The sequence below is a fragment of the Terrapene carolina genome, unplaced genomic scaffold (assembly GCF_002925995.2).
Source record: "Terrapene carolina triunguis isolate 2854851 unplaced genomic scaffold, T_m_triunguis-2.0 Scaffold33715, whole genome shotgun sequence".
Taxonomy (NCBI): domain Eukaryota; kingdom Metazoa; phylum Chordata; order Testudines; family Emydidae; genus Terrapene; species Terrapene triunguis.
Window position 1 is genome coordinate 3,106,361 of NW_020698066.1, and position 23,658 is coordinate 3,130,018.

The 23,658-nt window shown below is 41.0% G+C and overlaps 1 protein-coding gene across 1 annotated transcript in view; it reads left to right on the forward strand.

Moving 5' to 3' along the window:
* LOC113409497 (integrin alpha-9-like) overlaps positions 1-23,658 on the forward strand; it is a 296,697-nt gene that overhangs the window by 243,112 nt on the left and 29,927 nt on the right. The window contains exons 24-26 of the mRNA XM_026663483.1: positions 17,349-17,474; positions 18,374-18,493; positions 22,346-22,447. Of these exons, the coding sequence (XP_026519268.1) occupies positions 17,349-17,474; positions 18,374-18,493; positions 22,346-22,447 (348 nt within the window). The remainder of the gene's footprint in view (positions 1-17,348; positions 17,475-18,373; positions 18,494-22,345; positions 22,448-23,658) is intronic.

The following is a 23,658-nucleotide window of genomic DNA, read 5'->3' on the forward strand; positions in this document are numbered from 1 at the left end:
AGCCCGGGGAGGAGGCGGTCCCCTTACCATGCCACCCTATTTTCCCGGACATGTTCGGCTTTTTGGAAATTCCTCCCGGACAGGGATTTTGAGAACCAAAAAGCCGGACATGTCTGGAAAAATCCGGACGTATGGTAACCCTACCTCTGACACTCACCTCTCCTTCCACTGGAGGGACTCCCCTGTCCATACCTGTCCCGGGGCCTTCCTTTAAAGGGGCATCCCCATATCAGCGGGGTCTACTTGGAAAAGATAATATTTACTCCCTTGTGTGGCTGAGCTGGGCTGTGACAATCCAACCCATCATGAGTACTGTGAGAAATGGGGCACAACACTAACCAAGGCAGTGTCATTTCAGGGACTGTATGGCCTCGAAGTTCAAACAAACAAGCTATATAAAGTCCTTTTGTTTACTGGGAAGCCAAATGGAAGTTTTTCTAGAAGGGTATTTTTAGAAATCTCAGTATAATGACAAATTTCAAGCTCAGTTAAATAACTTTTTTGTGAAATGATGCAGAGCACAATTAGTACAGAGACATGAATAGTGAGAGATCCAAGCTGGTTTGCCTGATATTGTGTAAAAATGTGTGTAACTTTGATATAGAAGGCCTTGCCAAACTAATTATCGAAGCATATGCAACCATCATCGTAGACAGTGACTTGTTTATACTGCTCTATATACTATACCAGTGTTTCTCAATCTGGGAGTCGTGATTTATTTGATAATTTATATGGTAAAAATGAGAAAATAAGCAATTTTTCAGTAATACTGTGCTGTGATACTTGTATTTTTATGTCTGATTTTGTAAGCAAGTAGTTTTTAAGTGAGGGGTACTCAAGACAAATCAGCCTCCTGAAGGAGGTACAGTAGTCTGGAAACATTGACAACCACTGCTCTAATTGACCTGGATCAAGAATGTCTTTGTTTTACTTTCTATTTCTATAGTAAGGCTATTGGGATATCAGCATTAAAATACAGTCTCAGAAGGATTTTTTGAATCATGTTTTTAAGAAATTTCATAAATGGACCACTGCACTTCCCCCAAATTAATGAGTCTGATGTTTCATTTTTTAAGACCAAAGGTCCCTGCAACTTCCAAGTATTAGAGTGAGTTGTTTTCCAGAAACCCAAAGGTGGAAGTTCATTAGCAATCTATTTGTGTGTAATACATTTTATAGTAACAGATAAAAGGAAGTCACAACTGGTCTAGTCAAATTTGCTTCCTGCCCTCTAGTCAGGGACGTATCTCCCTGCTGTCAACAGTTCTCTCCGGAAACAGCAAAAGAAAGATCCCAGATCAATCTATGAAACTGAAAAGGGTATTCCCAGAAACACTGAGAAAATGAATGCCAAGGACTTTTGTTACACTTTACCAGGGAGATCAGGAGTGAATGCACCGAACTGAAAACTCACTGCTGCGGAAATAAACACTCAGGGCTAGACTCTGCTTGGAGACAGCAGAATCTGTTACCATTTGCTGCTCTGAGGTGTACAGTGCCTCACAGAGCTGGGGAAAGGAGGCAAGACCGTGGCTGGCAGTGCAGGAGAGAGTAAGGTGCATCGCTGGCCTCCCCTCTGCGCTGCTATGGTGCCGAGCACCCCCCTCGCCGGGCCCCCCAGGCGGGGGGTGAGGTGACACCCCCATGTGCCCCAGGCCGGGCCAAGCCGCGGTGGGGTCCCTGTCACTTTAAGAGCGGGGCTGGGCTGAGCGGAGCCGGCGGGGGGTCGCTCCGCTCCCGGCTGCAGGCTGATGCCGAAGCCTGGGCTGAGAGCCAGGCTCGTCTCCTGCACCCTCTCCGGGCGAGGCTTTGCTGCGGCTCCCCCAGTCCTCCCGGGCCGGGCCGCCGCACGGTAGGGGCGGGTTGCATGAGGCAGGGCAGGACCCGGTGGGGGCCGAGGGCTGAACAGGCCCGGCAGGGGGCTGCTGGAGGGGGGAAGCTTGGGAAGGGGTGGCATGGCCTCAACCCTCTGGGGCGGGCTGCCTGCCCCGCGGAGGAGGCAGAGGGGCGCACGCCGGAGCAGGACCCCAGTCCCCCGGGAGAGGGGATCTGGGGCCAGTCCAGGGAGGCAGGAGCAGCCCCGGGGGTGTTGGGTGTATGCAGGGCAGAGCCCCGGGAGAGCCCCAGCCCCGCGGCGGGCAGTGCTGCAGAGGAGGAGCCCGCGCCCCCCGGCGGGCGAGGGGAGCCTCAGGCAGGGGGAGCCGGGTCGCCCGCACCCACCTCTCGCGGCCGCTCCATGCTGCTCCCAGTACCGCTTTCCGCCGGCGCGGGTGCCCTGTCAGCCGCTTTTGGATCTTTAAATAGCCGTCCGGGGGGAATTTGTAAAAAGCTAAAAATGTCCGGGATTTCCCCCAGACGGCTATTTAAAGACCCAAAAGCCAGACATGTCCGGGGAAACCCGGACGTATGGTAACCCTAGTTAGTCTTAAAGGTGCCACAGGACTCTCTGTTGCTTTTTACAGATCCAGACTAACACGGCTACCCCTCTGATACTGTTCTTGTGTTTCTTGAAGAGGCAGATCGGTTGGTCATCATAACTAGTCTGTCCATTTTAGAGATGTTAATTTCCCCACACCAGACTGTGCTAAATATATCTTGATTTCCAGTTACCATAACAAAAGGTTGTCCAAAGGTCATAAGCCAAGTCTTCCGCACAGTGAAGAAGCATTTGTGCAGAAGTCAAATGTTTGTTAGGAAACTGTGTCTGCTCTCCCATGTGGTCACCAAGCTGGAGGATTATTGCTGATAGAACAAATAGACTTTTGCATAGTTTGTTTGAGACTACTATATAACCCCAGACAGAGATTCACTAATGAATGGGTTGCAGGAGAATTCATCTTAGGCAAACATTTATGCAGCTTATATTGTATTGCCTGACTGCACAAAAAGACTAAGATGAATACAATAAGACAATTCCAGAGTCTGTCCATCTTTAGGAAATTCTGAAAAACCTTCCTCTTCCAAAAGGCTTTACCACCACTAGAATGGAACTCACAATATTCCTACTCCTAAAACCCCAATCAATCAGTCTGAAATAAATCAACCTAAACAATAAAGCCAAAACCAAAATTAGAATTATACTAAATGTAAAATATCAAAGCCTTGAATTCTAACTGAGCAGAGTTTTTACCCCAAAAAGGGAGACGTGCCAAAGATTCCCATGAAGTCCATTTGGGACATTATTCTTGCTATTGACTTTGTGTCGAAGGTGCTCAGATACTACAGTGATGGATGGTAGTATCAGCCCTAAGGTAGATAAATAGAAAACATATTTAATAATACTTTGTACTTATGTAGCACCTGGCTTTCAAAGAGCTCAAAATAACTTACAAACATTAAGTGTCTCAACTCCCCTGCGAGAGTGTGTATGTATCATACAGGTGGCTACACACAGATAGAGAATAGCTTGTCCCAAATCATGCAGATTAGGGTTAGAGTTAACAGAACTCTGGAATTTTGACTCCCAGGCCCCAGCTATAGCCACTAGCTTAGATACTTTCCTACAAAAGAAAACATTGCTTAATAAACGCGTGGCTTTTGGTTTTAAACTGAAGTAATAAAGAGCTTCCAACAAATTTGTAGGAGTGGAATAGAGAGCTAGTTTGACTTGTCAACCAACAAGCCTCCATCTGTATGGATTGTCACATGGGCATCTGTACCAAATTAATCATGGGATTTCCTGAAGCTATTGTTAAATTAACAGTCCTGGATTACTCTGATCAGGCGGCTCTATGTAGTTGGATCACATTGCTCGTTTCATATTTATTTTATTTTTAGGGAAAGTATGTATGCTTATGAAAGTCAAGAGACTAACAGTTGGAAAATGAGTTTGTCTGTTTAAACTGGAAGCCAGATCTGGTGCAGGCAGAACCTTCATCCAGAGGGACCATGCTTTGTAGGATTGCCAGATTTTTCAGTCTCCATTCAAGTGATTCCTAGAATCAAAGCAGAATTGTTTTAAACTGGAGTGAGCTGTGTGTATGTTTTTGGATTTCTGGGAAGAGCTAACTGTTATGAGCAACATGCAGGCCAACAAAATCATGTATTTAAAGAGCCTGTTTGGTTGGACTAAAATTATGACGATGAAAAGTACTATTATTGTTATTACTCAGATTGAGGCCCAGCTAGGTGTTAAACATGCATATAGTAAGAGACAGTCCCTGCCCAAAGAGCTTGTAATCTAAATAGACAAGACAAAGGGTGAGGAAAAGAAATGACTATGATCCCCAGTATGCAAAGAAGGAACTGAGATACAGAGAGATTAAATGATTTACCCAAATGAACCGAACCCAGTTCTCCTGAGTCTTGGTCCAGTGGTTTAACTGCAAGATTGTTCTTCCTCTCGAGTTCCTTATTCCTTTCTGATATGCAGTTCCCTTTGCCCTTCAACAGGAACCGATAAAAAGCCCATACTGATTAAAAGAACAAAAAGCAAAATTACAAAAAACCTTTGAGGGGTTTCCCCATGGTTGCAACTTCATTTCACAGAAGTTTTTGGTGTTCTGTGATTAGGTGAAATCTGTATCATACCATTAGAAGAAAATGGATGTATTTAGGGTTAAAAAAATAGAACAAATTAATTGGGAAGAAATTAATAAATAGCAAAAGGGAAACAAACAGATATTGTATTCCAAGATAGCATATTAATTTAGCAACAAAAATGTTCATTTCAGCATTACTCTCTTCATGAGAAGAGTGAAACACAAAAACTCAAGTGGAATAAATCCCAGGGTCACACGTCTTTGCTGGTTGATGCCAGGTTACTTTTTAAAATCCCTATTTGTACAGTATATTGCTTGCTTCCTTGCATTTATCAAGGCATAAGTCAGGCAAGGCCCAGAACACTCGAAAGGGAGGAGTTAAATTTATTCACTCATCCTATGAAGGGTCCAAAGCAGGTTCAGACTTTTCTTCATTTACCCTGTGAAAAGAAATTTTAGAATTCTAGAAACTTAAACATAGTCATGGTCTCTGGTGTTGATCTTGGACTTGCTCCCATTCTGTGTCAAGGATCTAAGGTTTGGCGACCTCACTGCAGATGTTCAAAATCTCAAGTGATAGGAGAATATTAGAGCATCTTAACTTAAAGTGGTTGTGCATATCTGAAAGCTGCATGAGGAATATGAATAGACTGTTAGGATATGTTACTGGACACCACACCTTCATAGAGTAACAGAACTCTCTCATATGATCCCCATGCAGAAAACCTCTTGTTTGTTGGCAGCCAATTGAAGATTTGTTTAGTTTCTTTTCTTCAAAGTTTCAAGACTTGGCTCTGACTATATGCACACAGCGAGAGAATGCCAGTACATAAATGTCACTGATAATACTCTGGGTAGCTCATTGTCATCATGACAGCTATTTACTCTGAAGCTACTGGCCACCACTGAGATGAGATTTGTATATGGAAATTCCAGAGTTACACCAAGGATTAATTTGGTCCATTGTGCTGATCATCTCTTCAGCAGCTAGCTTATTGCAATGACTGCTGCACATGCACATGTGTTTGGCATTTGTCCTTCCTCTCTGGTTCCTCAAAATCACAGGGGTCTATGTCCATAATGGAAGAGGTTATTCACTCAAGGGAGTATATTGGACAATAGTTTGTTGACCCTCTTGCCTAATTTAATTTTTTTTGGAGACAGAAGGCAGTTGGAAATCTTTTCCTTTCTGGAGCCACCCCACATCATCTTTTGAATCTCCCTTTGCCTCGGTATCCTTTAATCTAGTGGAGGAGTATAGCATGCCTGCCCTGTATAGCCTGTTCTAGACCGGCCAGGAGGGGTTCTGTGAGTGTATGCTGCTTTTATAGTCATCCCACAAGACAGGCATATTATGTCTTCCTCTGAGCCTGGCCCTTATGTGCTAGGGAGGAGGATCCCCAAAGGTAACTCTCAAAGATCTCCTAGGAGTGTGTTCCTACCATCAGCATGAAGAGCAGAAGCATGTGTCAGTATTGAAGCAGGTTCTCTCAGGGTATTTGGGTGGCCCATTCCCTGATGAGATCTACTTCTCTGGTGGAGTGCCCTTGTTTGGTGAAGGCAGTTTTAAGTGTGCTAAAATGTGTATTCTGAACTTTCGCCTTGGAGCATCTTCTGTGATATCTGAGTGCCTGGATGTAGATAACAGATTTCTTGGAGTGTTTGAGGTGATTACTGGATCTGTGAAGGTAGATGTGATGATTCATGGGTTTCTTGCAGATAGTTGTCTGTAAGGTTCCATTGTAAAGCTGATTGTGGTGTCTAGGAAGTTGATGCTGGTGTGGGAGAGTTGTACAGAGAATTTGATGGCTGGGTGGTGGTTGTTGAAATAGTGGTGGAAATCTATGAGGGAGTTTAGATAGTCTGTTCATAGGATGAAAATATCATTGATTTAACTCAGGTAGAACTATCGCTGGTTTCATGGTGCATTTGTCCAGAAATATTTCTTGACATTTTGGTTTACTGGGAGAATCTGAATAGTTGTTTACCACCATACAATGTTGGTCAGATTTGCATGTACTAATGCAGAAAACAACTCTTGCATACAGTGCTCGGTAGTGCTTTCATTAGAGAGTGGAGATGGATGTTTGCTTTAAAAAGTTCTCCATGACTATTAGTTTTAATTTTTAAATGAAATCCCTTTGAATGCATTTCCTACTCTTGTTGTTCATTTTGTCCAAACACTCTAGTGAATGAGAGTGCTGACAGAATATTTGTGGAGGCAGCACATTTTAAGTGAATATTGGCTAAAGAATTTTTGTGTGGAAAATACATTTTGAATTTATAAATATAAGTACTTACACCAAAAAGACTGATTACAGTGAGTCATGCTTATCCAAGCAAGGAACTGGACCTATGTATTCAATCAAAACACATCACCAAAGTTCAAATTGTGAGTAGTGAATATTCACAACAAACCTTCAAACTGCTATTGGTCAGTTTATAGACAGAAAAAGAAGTGACATTTGTCAATCACTACAATTTTTTCAACAGACTTTACTCATGACCTGAAGATATTGAGGTCGTTTGGTATTCTGATTAACACCTTGGGTCAGTTACACTGTGGCTGTTTTCTCTCTGGAGAGAACGGCACCTTCATGGCTGTAGAAATATATGGAATCCCAGAGCCTTGGTAAAGGGAGCTGATTTGCTTCTTCCTATGTGTGGATTTAGATTTCACTCAGAAGGAAGCAAGAAGTCTTATCAATTGAGCTAGATGTATGCACCAGCCTTTCTCGGATGCATGAAGGAAACAGAAGGCTGTGAATATATCATGGCAATCAGGAGTTTTACTGAGGCCTGGTGAAGAACGTACAATAGACTTTTTGTAAGCTTCCTGGCCAGGGAATTCACCCCTGAAGAATTACTGAATCACAGGAGGACAGAGTCAGCATTTTTTGTTTGTTTCAGGGAGTGTGAGAATAATATCCTTTTCCCCATTCTCCCATTGGTGGAGCTTTAACATGCCAAAAATAGTAGGGAAGAAAACTTGAAATGAATGATTAATTATTTTAACATAAAAGTTTCCTGTAAGTTTTGATTTATGAGTCAGCCTTTTGATTGTAAATAATTTGCTATAGTAGCATCTAGTTTGACGAGATTTGGGACGGATGTACGTTCTGCAACTAAAAGTAGGGAAGTGGATCATAAGATGATTGTGATTGTGTAAATAAAGTTCCTCCTTGTTTGGCTGGATAGGGTTAAACGCCTATGCCTGAATAGGAACAAGAGGGTCATGTTAGATGGCTGTCCTAATTGTTGAAATCCAACCTTGTGAGAATGTTCCTGAGTCCATAAAATGAAACCATTATCAGGTAGTGTTGAACAATCCTGACGTATAAGGTGGAAGTTTTAGGGGGTTCTCTCTCTCTTTCTGACAGCAAGAAATAAGAATTTAAAAACATTGCAGGTTAAGAAGGATCAGTTTTTTGTTTAATCTAGGCAGAAAGATAGCGTAGTGAGTTATTAATTCCATGAATTCTGAGTCCAAGCCAGGACATAAAGAAGCTCTGTATGGTGATAGTAGGCACCATAGACTATGCCGCTTGGTCCGAAAGCTAGAGAGCCAGGGGAGAACTACAGGGTCTTACCCTCTGTCCTGTAGCCTAAATAGAGTCCTTACCATGGAGGCCTGTCTCATCTCTTTGTTGCATGAAAATGCTATTGGTAGTTTTCTAGGTCTTTCAGGGAAAAACAAACACCTGTTTAAATATAACTCAGCAACATTTGGTTCAGCTGCTCTGAAATCAGGAAAGCTGTACAATAGAGACTCTCTTGGTTCTTGCAAAGTTCCTCCAGTTTATCAGATATTGATCTCTCCTTTCACAGCACTGCTAAAAGTTGCCCGGTGGTGCTTGGAAACATTGTGAGGTGCTCTAAACCCTGGCAGATTGAGAGTTCTGAATGTGCCCTAGAAGTGACCTTTTCAGACTCCATAAGGAAACCAATTTTTCTGCTTTGTTTTCAGAGCCTTTTGCTGATCACCCAGCCAAGTAATAACATTAACACAGCAGGTTTAAAAAACACCATGGGCTTTTATGCCATCTAGGAAAGGGATTGATTCGAGTTGGGTAGGAGCTGGGATGAAGGGGAGGGTATCAAAGAAGGGTCAGCTCCTAGCTTGCAGGTTATAGAAGAAGCTCTCTAAAAGAAATATACCTTAAACTTTGTTCAACATGATATCGTGATTGAGCTTCTTACAGGACATAAGAGGAAGGAAGAACGTAAATGTCAGTGCTTTCCTCCTGGATTTCAGCGGCTAAAGACTCGTGTGTATATATACAGCATGTGAATGTTAGGTGTAAACTGTCCTTTTGGTTGCCATGTATGGCATTGCTCAGTTGTAGGCCTAAACTTCGTGTGAGCATTAAAAATAAATCAAACTAATGCTTGCTGTTTCTTCTCTCTGTTTATGTAATGGTGCCCTCTGTCTCAGTAGGGAACCTTTCTCTTGTGAGAGTCACGGACTTTAAATCTGAATATTTTTGCTATTCTTGCTGAATTAGACATGTGGCGCCAGTTCTTGGATTAAATACTGCTGTGGGTGGCTGCTTAGTATTTGCAAGCAAATGTCAGGGCCAAATCCTGCCCTGGCCAGAGCAGTGAGAGGCAGCAGAAAAGCTGCCCAGTGCCTCAGCTGCTACAGGATTCCTCAAAGTGGGTTGAGGGAACAGAAGTCCAGGTGTGCACTTAATTGCCTCTCTGAGCAGGAGCGAACGTGTCCCAAGCAAGCACTTGCTGCTTGACAGTAACATGCCCATTAGTTAGCTGGGGATGGCTGGACTTGCTTCTTAACCCACAAGACCAATGTGATAGCAAGGCCCACCTCTTAGCACGTTTTACGCACCACCAACTACGTCTGTTCTAATTAGGGCTGGGCAAATGACTGGTTTTTAGGTTTGCTGTCAGTTCAGGGAAGAAAAAGTAGGTTCAGCTTGAACCTCTGATACCTCTGAAAAATTTCAGTGAACCAAAAATGTCAACAGCACTTCACTTTTGGGTCAAACGAAACATTTTGTTCATCAACCCATTTAGTGTCAGGACACTTGTTGACATAAGAGGAAATGAAGGGTTGTATTCACAAAACATCTTGAGGAGCAGGTGGTGATGCCCACCTTCCAGTAGTAGCGCATTGGTTAGGGCACTCCCCTGGGATGTGGGAGATGTGGGTTCAGTTCTCCTTCTGCCTAATGTGGGGAAGGGATTTGAACGTGGGTCTCCCACATTGTAGGAGAGAGCCCCAACCCCTGTGCTATAAGGTAGTCTGTGGTGGGTCTCAGTCTTTCCTGTTGAAGCTGTTCTGCTTTGCATAAAATACTTTAATAGTCATTGGGGGATGGGGACACACACACACACACACCCATGGCCTGAAAAGTTTTGCTCAGATCTAGTTCTAACGTTTACAGAGGATGAACAGGATCCTCTGTCAGTCTTTCTTCCTCTTCCCACTTCCTGGAACCCTAGAACAGAAGATGGGTGGATTTACCTCAAAAAGAAGGGTGATTGTGGTATGGTTAAAGGAGGTTGATTGCCAGTATCCATTTGTTTAGCCAGTTATTAACCAGTAAAGTGACTAAAACTGCAGGAACATTTCATTGTGTGGGGTCGGGGAGAAGGGGCAAGGTATATCAGTGGAATGTAATAATAGACTACATTGGCTCTTATTTCAAATCTTATAACCTGTTATACACACTTCAATAGTTAGACCATAAAAATAATGGCCAGGTAATATAATTTGATGAAGCTCCATTGACTTAAGCTGAGGATTGGGCCACATTACTTTTGGCGATGTGTGGTGGAATGGATGAGTCTTAAGGATTCATCTCTCTGACTGGTGGTCAGAAAGGTTTATTTGCATGCAGTTTGAGCCAGCTGATGTAGATCAGCATAACTCCATTGAATTCAGTGCCAGTTTATGCCATCTGTGGATTTGGCCCTTTAACTATTAGCTGAATAAGTAGTACACAAACCTACAATAGAATTTTACTATCAGAATTCATTGTGTGTTTGTAGAATCTCCATATAGTAATTTAACTTTGCAACTTTTAATCACTATTTAAGGACAATGTTTGAGTTCTTAAATTACCCCTTTGTCTTTAGCAACATTGCTGTTATTGTGTTGGTTGAATTCTTCCAGGGTTAATTTTTTTATCCTTTTCTGTTGTTTCAGAGGTTCTTAATTTATTGCCAGAATCAACAGACTGTTCTGATTCAAACATATTTCATTATCTATGAATATTAAACATTTTTGGCAAGTACAACAAGTGCTAAGATAACATGCTTACATAGCTTATTTTTCTACTATATATAGCCTGACCTGGCCTGGAATTTTTTTATACTCTTTAGATCTGAACATGTATGACTTTTTCAATTAACTACTCATATCAGTTTGTCTATATAAAATTAACACCAATTATGAATGAGTTGGGTCACTTCCACGAAACAATTTTCCCCGATACTAACATATACAAATTCTGCTTTACATTTCAGACAAATGAAAGGGGATCTGTTATTTCTTATTTAATTTGCAGACTTCAACCATTTGTTACGCACGCATACATAAAGTCACTTAAAATGGTAAAAAATAAAGATACATAGAAGCTATCTGGCAGCAATTTCAAGAGGGAAGGTTTGGCCATAGTCACTGGAGCCAGGATACCCTGGGACTTATGAGGAAAGCATCCATTTTAGGAATGAACAGTATTAACAATTTTGTGAAACAACTGACCTATGTTCAGACCACAAGTGTGTTTTCCGAACCTTTATAATTTGTCATTCAGAAAATGTTATGACTCTTGATGTTGCCCTGAACTTGCTGAACTATATTCCCCCACAATCACTCAAATGTGGATTTGGTTCCATCATAGACATTCAAGGCCCGATTCTCCTTTTTATCTTTGAGGGCTGGTCCACACTAAGCCGCTAGTTCGAACTAAGATACGCAACTTCAGCTACATGAATAACGTAGCTGAAGTCGAAGTATCTTAGTTCGAACTTAAAGGTACTTACCGCGGGTCCACACGCGGCAGGCAGGCTCCCCCGTCGACTCCGCCTACTCCTCTCACGGAGCAGGATTACCGGCGTCGACGGCGAGCACTTCCAGGATCGATATATCGCGTCTAGACAAGATGTGATAAATCGGTCCCAGAAGATCGATTGCTTGCCGCCGAACCAGCGGGTAAGTATAGACGTACCCTGAGCGCAATGAAGCTGCTTCTGTTTGCCATCAGTGTAAGTCAGAGGGGAATCAGGCTTCTGGAAGGGACCTGGGATTTTTGCTTTACCCCTTAGGTTTGATATAATGATGAATTTCTTTACAGGGACTGAAGGCTGTTCCCAGGATAAAAAAATGGGCTGGAGATCTGTATTTGCTTGCCAGGTTTCGTTTGTAACATGTGTGCACTAAGCGTGGTATTAGTACTGAGCTGCTTATTTCTAGCAGGGAGATCAGACTTATGTTGGGTTGGAAATGGTGGCAGCCTTTTTCCTCTGTCCCATTCCCCCATGGGCCTTTCCCCATATGCATACACTTGAGCCCCCACGCCCAAGCCAGAGCATCATTCCTGCTTCCCTACCTGTGGTCCCAAGTTGATCTCCCCAGCTCCCTCCTTGGAAAGTTGCACATCACCTCCACCTCCTAGTGTGCCAGCCCATGCAAGGTGGTCTTGATAACGTGAAACCTCATACGGCTTTTAAAGCATGCTAAACTGTCCAACTTAAAGTCTAGAAGGGATACGAGCTTTAAAATGACCAGTTTAGCATGCATTAAAGTCAGTGCAGCCTGGACTTTTAAATTGTCAGTTAGCACGTGTTAGCTAACACATGCTAACATCACACCTTAAAATCCTTATCTAGGCAAGGCCAACAACAGGTGAGGGGAAGAATTACTGCATCTGGGGGGTGGGGGAGGAGTCACAGATAGGCAGAGGTGGATGTTTTGGGTACTCTGAGGTGGGGGGTGCCTGATGAGGTGCCACATATTTTACTTCTCCTAGTCAAACCCTCGGTTAGACCCAGATTAGAAACCGGCTCTCTTCATATAGGACAGGAGTTCTCAAACTGGGGGTCGGGACCCCTCAGGGGGTCGTGAGGTCATTACGTGGGGGGTCGCAAGCTGTCAACCTCCACCCCAAACCCCTCTTACCTCCAGCATTTATAATGGTGTTAAATATATAAAAAAGTGTTTTTAATTTATAGGTAGGGTCGCACTCAGAGGCTTGTGATGTGAAAGGGGTCACCAGTGAAAAAGTTTGAGACCCACTGATATAGGTGCTACTTATTTAAAATGTCTGGACTGCAGTAGCAGTTCAAACTCTAATTTCGTTGTCTCTGTTACCCATTCTTGCTTTGCTAGATGGGGAATAACATTCACATTTCACTGGTACCATCTTCTACCATTCCAAGCGCTTTCATAATCCCCAACGTGTGTGGAAAACTTGGAAAGGATGAGCCCCATTTAAGAAATTAAATCAGTGCACCAGTTCCACACAATGGTATTAAATATCCTACGTATTTTTGAAGCATATGTTGTGTATATGCAGTGTATCTGAGCAGTTACATCCAGAACTGTTTGACCCCATAAGTGACTTTATTTTTTTTAAGGATGGTGCAATTTGATATGACTAACATACATTGCTACTTTATGCCTTTGCCCCCTGCTCCATGAGACTGTTCAAGTATGCAAAGACTATTAAAGAAATCCTATGGGAATTTCTTCCTCTGTTGCAAATACAGCATTCTTGAAGAATGAAGTAATCCAAATTTTTTCTTCCATGGTTACATCCTGTCTCTGAGGAGCTTTGTGGTTTGTGCTGACAACAAAATGCTGGCAGAAATACCCACCGAAAAAGCTGTCATTTAAATGTTGTCTATCAAACATGTTTATGGGCTCTTTAATGGAGCAACCAGTTCTAATAAATTTACAAAGCTAGAGACTGACCTGTCATTCAATGTATGCCATTTATAAATGGAAGTGCTGGAATAAGGGACACTTGGCTTTTCTAGCTGCTTATTCATTATTAGTAGTAATAGAACTATTGTGGCAGTGCCTTGAGGCTCCAATCGAGGACCAGAATAATGCTTGGCACTATTTAAAGTCTGATAGAGTTCTTGTCATATACTTGTTCACACCTGTATACATATTCATATATATGAGTATGTCCATGTATATAGTAATATATGTACAAAAAATAAATATATGGAGATATACCTATCTCATAGAGCTGGAAGGGGCCCTGAAAGGTCATCAAGTCCAGCCCCCTGCCTTCACTAGCAGGACCAAGTACTGATTTTGCCCCAGATCCCTAAGTGTCCCCCTCAAGGATTGAACTCAGAACCCTGGGTTCAGCAGGCCAATGCTCAAACCACTGAGCTATCCCTCCCCCAATGTATACACACATACCCCCTAGTGATTTTGGACGCTTCAGTTTGTGGGTGCCCAAGTTGAGAAGCTGAGATCCTTTAAAGGGGATGATTTTCAGAAAGTGTTGAGTGCCCACTCTTTGAAAATCAGGCCTCGTTAATGTGTATTAAGTTGGGCACTACTCACTCTTGAAAATCTTGGAGAGGCATGCATGCGCATTGAAGAATGCCAGTGAGAGATGAACAAAATTTGTAATAGTTTTCATCACTCTGGTTTATTCACCCTTCACCTTATAGCTGAGTAAACTTAAAAGTCCATTTGCAAATAAAATTGGGAAAGAATAACAGACACATTGCATTAGTCAAAGTTCAAGTTTGCAGTTTAGGAAAATGTTTTTCTAATGGTTAGCTATCACTCTTCTGTCAGAATAGTCCAGCAATAAACCTCATAAGATTTTGGATCTTGTTAGAGAAAATGTTGCTTTGTTCTTGGTGTCTGTCTCATTTTGAAAGAAATGGCCATTGTGGTAAATCAGATAAGTAGAGCTGGTTGGACAATCATTTCTTTTTCCCTTAAAATTTTTTGATGCAAATAAGTTTTAGCTGTTGAAAATTTTCTTCAATTTTTTTCAGGTTTTAATTAGAAAAACAACACTCTTCCCCCCCACAAAAAATTCAGTTTAAAACTGAAAACTCAGAGCTGGAAATTTTGTGAAAATTTCCATTTCACAAAAAAAAAAAAAAAAATTTGATAATTTTTTTTCCAATCACAACTAATACTGCTGGGTAGCAGGAATGTGTGCAGTTCTAAATTGAAGGTTTCATAATTCTTCCATTTGTCCGTCACTGTAGACGATCACATATAGCTGCTGAAATAAAAAATAGAGAGAACATGCATCACTATCCCTTTAAAATTTTCATCTTGTAGAAAATTTTACAGGAACACGGTGTTATGCCATGCAATTCACCTTGCAGGGTAAGAAACCCTGGGGCAAGAAACCGTGTATAGCCATGAAGGAATTTGAAATGGCCAGGATTGTTTTATATTCAAGAACAATTTGTCTCTGTAGAAATAAGACCATTCTATGAATTTATGATTATAATAATTCACTTAGAATAAAATGTTCAAAGAGCCCTTTGATAGTGTGCATGGGATATGTCAGCTTGTGCTTTTTCTCTGTCTTCAGAATGATGCCTATTTTTCAAAGATCTTTGAGTTGAAAATTAAACTTGTCCAAAGTGCATGTAAGGTCTGTGCAGATACAAATTTTAGATGTGTTTTTTGGCACAGGGGCCTTAATGATGATTTTGAATGTGGCAAGGCTCTGGCAGTCAGGAGAGCAGCCAGGGTATCACTTGACTGTTCTTGGACTCAACCAGCAGTTACCTGTTCCCTGCAGCCCCTTTCTCGTTACGAAACAGTCCCTGTATTCTAGAGAGAAACAGAAGAAAGATGATAAACCCATTAGTTCACTTTATAAAATTGGTCCCCAATCTCCAGCCTCTTCATACCTCCCCTTCCCAACAAGTACTGCAGACTCTGGCTCATGGAAACTATGAAAAACATCAATACATATCCTATAAGTAGGGCCCTACCAAATTCGCGGCCATGAAAAATGCATCATGGACCATGAAATCGGGTCTCCCCCCCCCCATGAAATCTGGTCTTTTGTGTGCTTTTACCCTGTACTATACAGATTTCATGGGGGAGACCAGCATTTCTCAAATTGGGGGCCCTGGCCCAAAAGGAAGTTGCAGGGGGGTCGCAAAGTTATTTTAGGGGGGTCATGGTATGGCCACCCATACTTCTGTGCTGCATTCAGAGCTGGGCATCCGGAGAGCGGCGGCAGTTTGCCAGGCACCCAGCTCTGAAGGCAGCGCCCCACCAGCAGCAGCACAAAAGTAAAGGTGGCAATACCATATCATGCAATACCATATCACACTATTTCTACGCTGCTGCCTTTAGAGCTGGGTGGCTGGAGAGTGGCAGCTGCTGACTGAGGGCCCATCTCTGCACGCAGCAGCGTAGAAGTAAGGGTGGCAATACCATACCGTGCCATCCTTACTTCTGCGCTACTGCTGACAGTGGCTCTGCCTTCAGAGCTGGGCTCCTGGCCAGCAGCCACCGCTCTCCAGCTGCCCAGCTCTGAAGGCAGAGCCACCACCAGCAGCAGTGCAAAAGTAAGGCTAGCAGTACCGCAACCCCCCCACAATAACCTTGTGACCCCTCCACAATTCCTCTTTGGGTCAGGACCCCTACAATTACAACACCGTGACATTGAAGATTTAAATAGCTGAAATCATGAAATTTACAATTTTTAAAATCCTGTGACTGTGAAATTGACCAAAATGGACCGTGAATTTAGTAGGGCCCTACCTATAAGTTACAGGTACTTGCCTTTCTCAACACTGCCACCCAAATGTATTGAAGGTCATTATGATTTACAGTGGTCCTCTAGACCCTTTAGGGAGGATGGGAGGAAGCGGGAGTTAGGCAACAGAGGGAGAAGCTCCCCTGTGTTGTATGGCATTGTATGAGGGCATAGAGTGGTTTGCAGGACTCATGCCAAACTGCAATCAGGACAGAGCAATCATTGGAAGAAACCATTTGGAGTAGCTTAGTATAAGGTACCTGTTGGCAGGTTTTTGCTACTGGTTCTGTGGCTCTGCACAACCTCGTGATAAACCAGTTCTCAAAAACATGCTACTCAGCCTGCACTGCCACACCCCCTCCCAGCTGCATGTAACACACGCTAAAGAATGAATATGATTGAATACATGGCAATTGCTGTGCACTCCAGTGCTCGCAAAGTATGCCAGACAAATGTATCGCACAATTAGGAAAAGGATGGGGATTTTACACCTTATTATGAAGCATCTAGTATTGGCCTCTGTCTGATACAGGCTTTCAAATGAGAGGATCCATTGGCCTGTTCCAGTATAGCAATTTCTGGGTTTAAAGTAGACACCCACTTTTCCTGATATTTTAGAGAAGGCAGGATTGGACTTTTATATTGCTTTGGATATCAAACCATGTCAAGTTACATTGTTATGTGACTTCTATGTGCAAACACTTGATCACACTTTATAAGATATAAATGAATGTGTACTTCGTACCCCTGTTATCTCTGGGCGCAATCAAGCCCCAATCATGCCAGATCTTTCCTTTTTCTCTTTTTGATTACTTCTCCTCTGGCAGATTTTCCCAAGTGCACACTATGTTTTATCTGTGTGAAATTTAAAAAGCGGAGATAGAACAAGCAGGATGGGATCACTGGCTTTCATTTGATACTGTACAAGACACTATTTATGGATAAGAACCCTGAAAGTGGTGTGTTAGGTGTGGTGAGTTTGTCAGACCTGATAGGAATTGCTGTTATAGAACAGTGAACCCTGTGCAAATTGGCTCTTGAAGTGTTCTAAGGTTCACAGACACATATTATGCAATGTTGTAAGTGCTGTAAATTGACTCTTCACATGTCTTGATGATCTTCATTGTGCTTTCAGGTTGCTCAGGAGAAAGGAAACTGCTCTTTTCAGAAAAACCTTAACCCATGTGTCATCCCTCAAGAAAATGACAATATTTTTCATACGATCTTTGCTTTTTTTACCAAGTCTGGCAGAAAAGTACTGGTAAGAAATTCCATATATGACTGAAATTTAAAAGGGTCATATATTATAAATGTGTTTGTAAGAGGAATGTGAAGAAGTCAACTAATTTTTTCTTTTCAGAGTAACTTTCATGTAATCCAAAATAAGAATTATATTTTATTTGTGTTGCGGTAGTCCTCAGAGATCTCACTCCCTCACTGAAAGTTTTGATTCTACCAAAGTACAGATAATAAAAAATAACACAAGTATTAAAAGTTGCATAATATCTCCTGATACTAAAAGAAAAAAGACTGATTCAGTTCGAAGAAATGCAGTGGGTGAAAAATTATATAAAATCAATGTAACCAGCTAATGAGCTGATGCAAAGCCCATTGATGTCATTGGGAGTCTTTCCATTGTTTTCTTTGCACTTTGCATCAGTGCTAAGTGCAGAACTTCAAAGCGTATTTGCAGCTAGACTTGGAGCAATGTAATGTATATACAATAGAAATACATAGAGTCTTGTTGAAAATGTTTTTCTGCAATACATTTTTCTCTAATCCTTTTATCTCAGTGAAGGTATTCTGACCAGGAGTAATAGATAGCAGGGTTTACTTGCCATGGCTGAAATTTATCCCTGTATAGAGAGGCCCAGTACAATGCATATTCTGTGTTCAATTTCAGCTTAAGAGCACTGACCTCAGTTCAGGGATGAATTTCCTCTGACACGTTTTTATGAAGTTCTGGAATGATTATGATTCTGCAGATTCTGAAAACAGACACTGTTTTGTATAAGGGAGTTGTACAATCAGTTTTATTGATTCATCAAATGACTGTTTTCATTCAATCAGTAGGAATGTTTAGTATTGCTAGTTAGTTGTAAAATGAATGATTTCCTCCCTTCCTAATACATCTTACAGCCTTTTACTTATTTCCCTTAGGACTGTGAAAAACCAGGCAGATCCTGCTTAATTGTACGCTGTAACTTAAGCTCACTAGCAAAAGCAGAATCCCGCAATATAGATGTTTACATGCTGCTTAATACAGAGATATTAAAGAAGGTAAGTGCTTCTGCCTCTTTCTAGCTCATATGCTAAATCTAATTTAAATATACGTATCTATTGAAATATACATGAAGCATTGAATATTGCCTCCGTCTGTGTCTAGTACAACTAGTTTAAATTTTTTCACTGAAAAGTTTTAAGTTCATCAATAAAAATTTCCATTTGAAATTTTCATTGTGGTCAAAATTTTCTAATTGTTTTTGTTGAAACCATAACTTGAACATTATTTGTGTTTTTAAAAATTTCAGATTTTGGTAAAAATGTTCAGTTTTTGGTTTTTCAAAAACCAGTACTTTTTACTGAAGCCCACAATTATTTACTGAAGTGAGTTTTGAAAACTTAAATTGTTTCAGGTTTTGATTTTTCATTGAAAAAATAAATAAAAATGGCAAGAATTTTAGAAAAAAGTAGTTTTTATTCTAAATATCCTATGAAAAACAGCTGGCACTTTTCAACCACTCTAATTGCTGTATATCTCACTATAAGATGGCTTTACTGGACACGTCATCCTATACTGTGAATGAATAAGAATTTCATAGAGAAGCATATGAGAAGCCTTTTAGTCTGAGCTGGGATTCAAATGACAGTGGAGAAGTTTTTATACTTGAAAAAGCTCTTTCCCTCATTTCAGAAGAATGGGGTCTATGTATGTGTGTGCATATGCGCAGGTGGAGTCAGGGGGGAATGCGCAGGATTCATGGATAGTTCCTGGAAACTCTTATTTAAGGCCTTTATACTTTTTTTTTTAATCTGGATCACTGTAAATTTTCAATTATTATTGCCAAAATGCTGATATTTAGAAATTAACTCATTTTGGGAACTCTGGCACACTTGGAAACACATTACTTAATGTAAAAGTTCAGCTGCGATGGCAGTGGCTGGAAAGTTCCAGAAGAAGGTAACTGAAAGATGTCAATCCTGGAGGGTGCTCTGAGGCCTCAACTCCCACTAAATTCAATGGGAGCTGAGGATGCTCACCCCTTCATGGGAAGCGCTCATCATATTGTAGGATCTGACCTTAAATCAAATCACCTGTGTGTTATAAACAATTATAAAATAAGACTTTAAGCTTTGTGAACAGTAGATCGGGAGGTGTAATCCTAGATTTTGCTGACTTTTCTTAAGTACATTAAAAAAAGAAAAAGAAATAATTACATTTAGAAATTAATACATTTAGAAATAAAATCAAACAAAAACAGCCATATGTGCAGTGTTAAAGTTATGAGGTTTTTAAAACATTCAGATAATGAGCAGAGTAAGTGTGCATAAACTGTGATCCGTGTATTTATCTTTATCTGTTTGTAATTGAGATACAAGGGTAGAAGCCTGATAATTTTTTTTAATCTGTTACTTCAAATATTTGTTATACAAAGAGAAAACATCATAGCCATCATAAGAAGGCTCAAGATAAGAATAAACATGACATTCATGGTGAGAAACATGATAGGAGGCTAAGCAATGTTCTGTTGTGTCAATGAATGAAATAACAGGATTTGTAAATTTTAAGAAGATTTACTGCGTTTCCACTTATTTTGTAGATGAGCTTTTTTTTTTGGATATTCTTTTAGCTTACAATTTAGGTACAGCAAGGTCTGTCAGATCATGATATTGTAAGATAATCAGAGTAGGAGGATAATAAAATAAATCTGTTAGATAAATCTGTTGGTGACAGCTACTAGATTAAAAACAAAAATGGAGAGGTCTTTTCCTAAAGATTAGGTAGACACCAGTTGATGTCTTCATGGTCTTTCCAGCTGAAATCACCTTGCATGCTGCTGTTTGTTCATGTTTGAAGAAAGAGTACATAGATGGAGCCAAATGTTTAAGTTGTGCTCACATACAATACACCCACATGTGCAAGCAGGTAACTGAGTACACTAAACATGCATTTGTGTACACTGTCAAATTCAGCTCTGTTCAGAAGGTCTGCACCAGGCCCACGGGATGTCCGGTGCAGATCCTCTGCACACGTATCTGTCACAGTTCAGGGCAACTGCACCTGTATTTCCTCCTCTATGATCCCCAAGTGCACCCATTCTCAGGCTTCCAACTCCCCAGCTGTCACCTCTCTTGAATGGAGACATGGGTCTCCCTTCTGATAGGGGTTTTTTCCCATTCTGCATAGTTCCCTGCCTGTACTGTGAATTCCCCCAGAATGCAGACTGTCTCAGCAGGCTGCTTTGCCTTTCTTCTTTAGAGGCTATAGAGAGCCTGATTGCCATAGTTAAGTTACCACACAGCTAAGCACATTCATTCTTAAGGTAAAAGCATTACAGAGAAAAAATATTAAAAACAATAAAAAAATCTACATGCATACTAATAAGCTTACCTAAGATCACCCCAACAAAGGCTGCCAGGGGACCAGTCCTTCAGACCCCACTGAAGGTTTTTTCCCTGTGGTCACAAGTTCATAATAGCTATGGCTCAGAACAAGCATACCCATGAATCTGTGAGTCACTGTTTTATCTAGCTTGGGTCTGTGCTTTTGCAGAGACCATGAACAGGTAATCAGCCAGACAACTGGTTTCTCCTTAAAGCCTAGTTTCTAAAGGATAGGTCTGGAGCTGGGTCATTTTCATTGCCCTCCTCCCAGCTATTTTCTAGGAAACCCGTGTTAAGTTTGTTTGTCCCAAAAATTTATTCTTGACTGGTCTGTTGTTCAGTATAGTCCTTTGAAGCTCCCAATGCGTCCCAAGGTTTACATTATCCATGTCTGCTAGAGTAGTTACATACAATCCCACAATAACACATACACATTAATTCAAGAAAAATTGTCCAAGAAAGTGCAGGAAATTGTCATATCTGTCATGGTGTCACCCACATAGAATAGTGAACTTCACATTTAAATGGATACTCGTGTCCCCAACCACCAGTTTATTCTTGCAATGTTGATGCTAGTGTGGTAAAGAGTTCATTAAACTCATTTGAGCTGTAATTATGAGAATACACCACTCTATTTATTCACTAAGGGACAGATTTTTCCCTTACCTTATGTGGGTGCAAACTGAGAAGGGAGGGAGTTAAGAGTAGCCCTTCACACTTGGACAGCCCTGATGCTTGGGAGGAGGGCGGAGGCTACATCCTTGGGAGCAACTTGCCAGAAAGGGGGCGGGGTTTAGGTGGAGCAGTGGTTCCTCACCCCCCAGCAGAGAGGGCTGCCTATATTGGGGGTGGGTGCCTGATGCCCCTTAGTTTTCCACCTGGGCAAGATGGCTGTGCATTATCCTCAGAACACGGTAATGCCGCAATCTAGTCCTAAATCAAAAGCAACCTTACATAAACATCTACTGTATAAGAGTAAACAATGTGTTTAAAAAGGCAACTGGTTGGAAAATTTGTGTTTAAACGTTCTGTATAAAATACAAGGCAAAGTCACTGTTACTAATGGAAATATAAATCAAATACTTAAGCTTTATGCAGTGTGCTGTGTCTGGAATTATTTTAAATAATTAAACAATTTTATCATATACCATATATAAGTCTATCCCAGCTTCCAAATATCTGTTTTTAACTACTTGGGAACCATTGTGGTTAAGATTTAGCTTGTCTATGTTGATTGGCAATGTGCTGTGTTTTTCTGTTGTGAGGTTGGGGTAGCCTTAAAAACAGCCCAAATCCAAATTAAAAAAAGAAAAGTCCAAAGTTTTGTGGGATGGGTTTAATTTCAGTCTGAGATAATGCACTGTACTTTGTCCATCCATGTCCCCAGCTCAAGGTGCATGTGATTTCAGGCAGTATTAATCAGTGTAGCACTCAATTGCCAATCTAGCTGCCCTGGAGCATAAGAATAGAATATAATGTTATTAAATTGAAAAAGGTTGTTTAACTACTTTTGTTTTTAATTCTCAGGACAGTTCATCGGTCATCCAGTTTGTGACAAGGGCGAAGGTGAGGGTGGACACAACACTCAGGATTGTGGAAGTGTCTAATGGGAAGCTTAAAGATGCAAGAGTAAGTGACTGAGTCTGAAAAGAAAGGTCCCCATGTCCCATTAGTATGGAATCCATTAGGGGAGTTAGGCAAGTGGAATTTGGGGGTTTGGCCAACAAAAATGAGCGAGTCTGACTTCCTTTGAATTCACTAGCAGCAGTACTTCATAGTGTTTCTGTGGTTTGACTTGCTGTGATACCTTCGCCAGCATTAAGTTAGGCTTCTCACTGTGAGGTTGATGTCAGCTTTAAACTGATTCAGATTTTCCTTGAAACTCCAATGGGGTTTTTCCTCAGCAAAATCTTATCAGATATGACATTTTGAAATATGTAAATGTTTTAATAATAATTTGGGGTCAAAGACAATAACCAAAAAGGTATAAAATTAATAGACAAGACCACCACCTTTTCTTTAGCTCCATCTTTTATGTCTAGTTATTTCAATGTGCATACAATACAAGGACTGTAAATTCACTCATTTTATATCAGCCCTTGATGGTGAGAGAGGACTACTGCCCCCTTTTTGTTTACAGATTGTAAACAAAAACCTGAAAGTTTGCATCTTCAGAGAAGCCCTCCTTAACAGGAAGAAATTTTAATTGTACAGTATTTGAAAATAGATGGTAGGATTTTCAAAGTACTTAAGTGACCTAGGAGCATACTTTCAATTGAAAGTTGCAGGCACTTGTGTTCCTAAAACACTTACGTGCTTTTGAAAATCCCATCCAGAGTATTTAATTATCACTGATGCTACTGAGCCTAATTCTAATGGTTCCATCTTGCTTAAAAACTATCCATGTTCATGATACAAGCAGTCTGGGAGCCCTGTGTTTAAAGATTGTTTACAGCTTTTTCTAATTTGCTTAATATTGGGTTAATGACCATAAAAAAGCCTTTAGGCTGAGATTTTCAAATCCTCCTAGTGGATTTAGACACTTAATTCCCATTATTTTTAATGGGAGTTGTGCATCTAAGTCCCCAAAGGCAGCTTTGTAAACCTCAGCCTTAATGTTTAATATACCATGTACATAAAGTAGCTAGGCCCAAATGTATAGCCAGGCTTCAGACCAGGTTTTTGCAGGTGCATACCTATTACGCAGAATATGCTAATACTGTTCTGATTAAGCAGAAGTTGTTCTTCATTATCATTAGGCTAAATCAGTCTCCAGGGCACCCTCCTATATAGCAGTCATCCTAATTCAATATGTCCCAATTAGAAAGAGTAATATTATT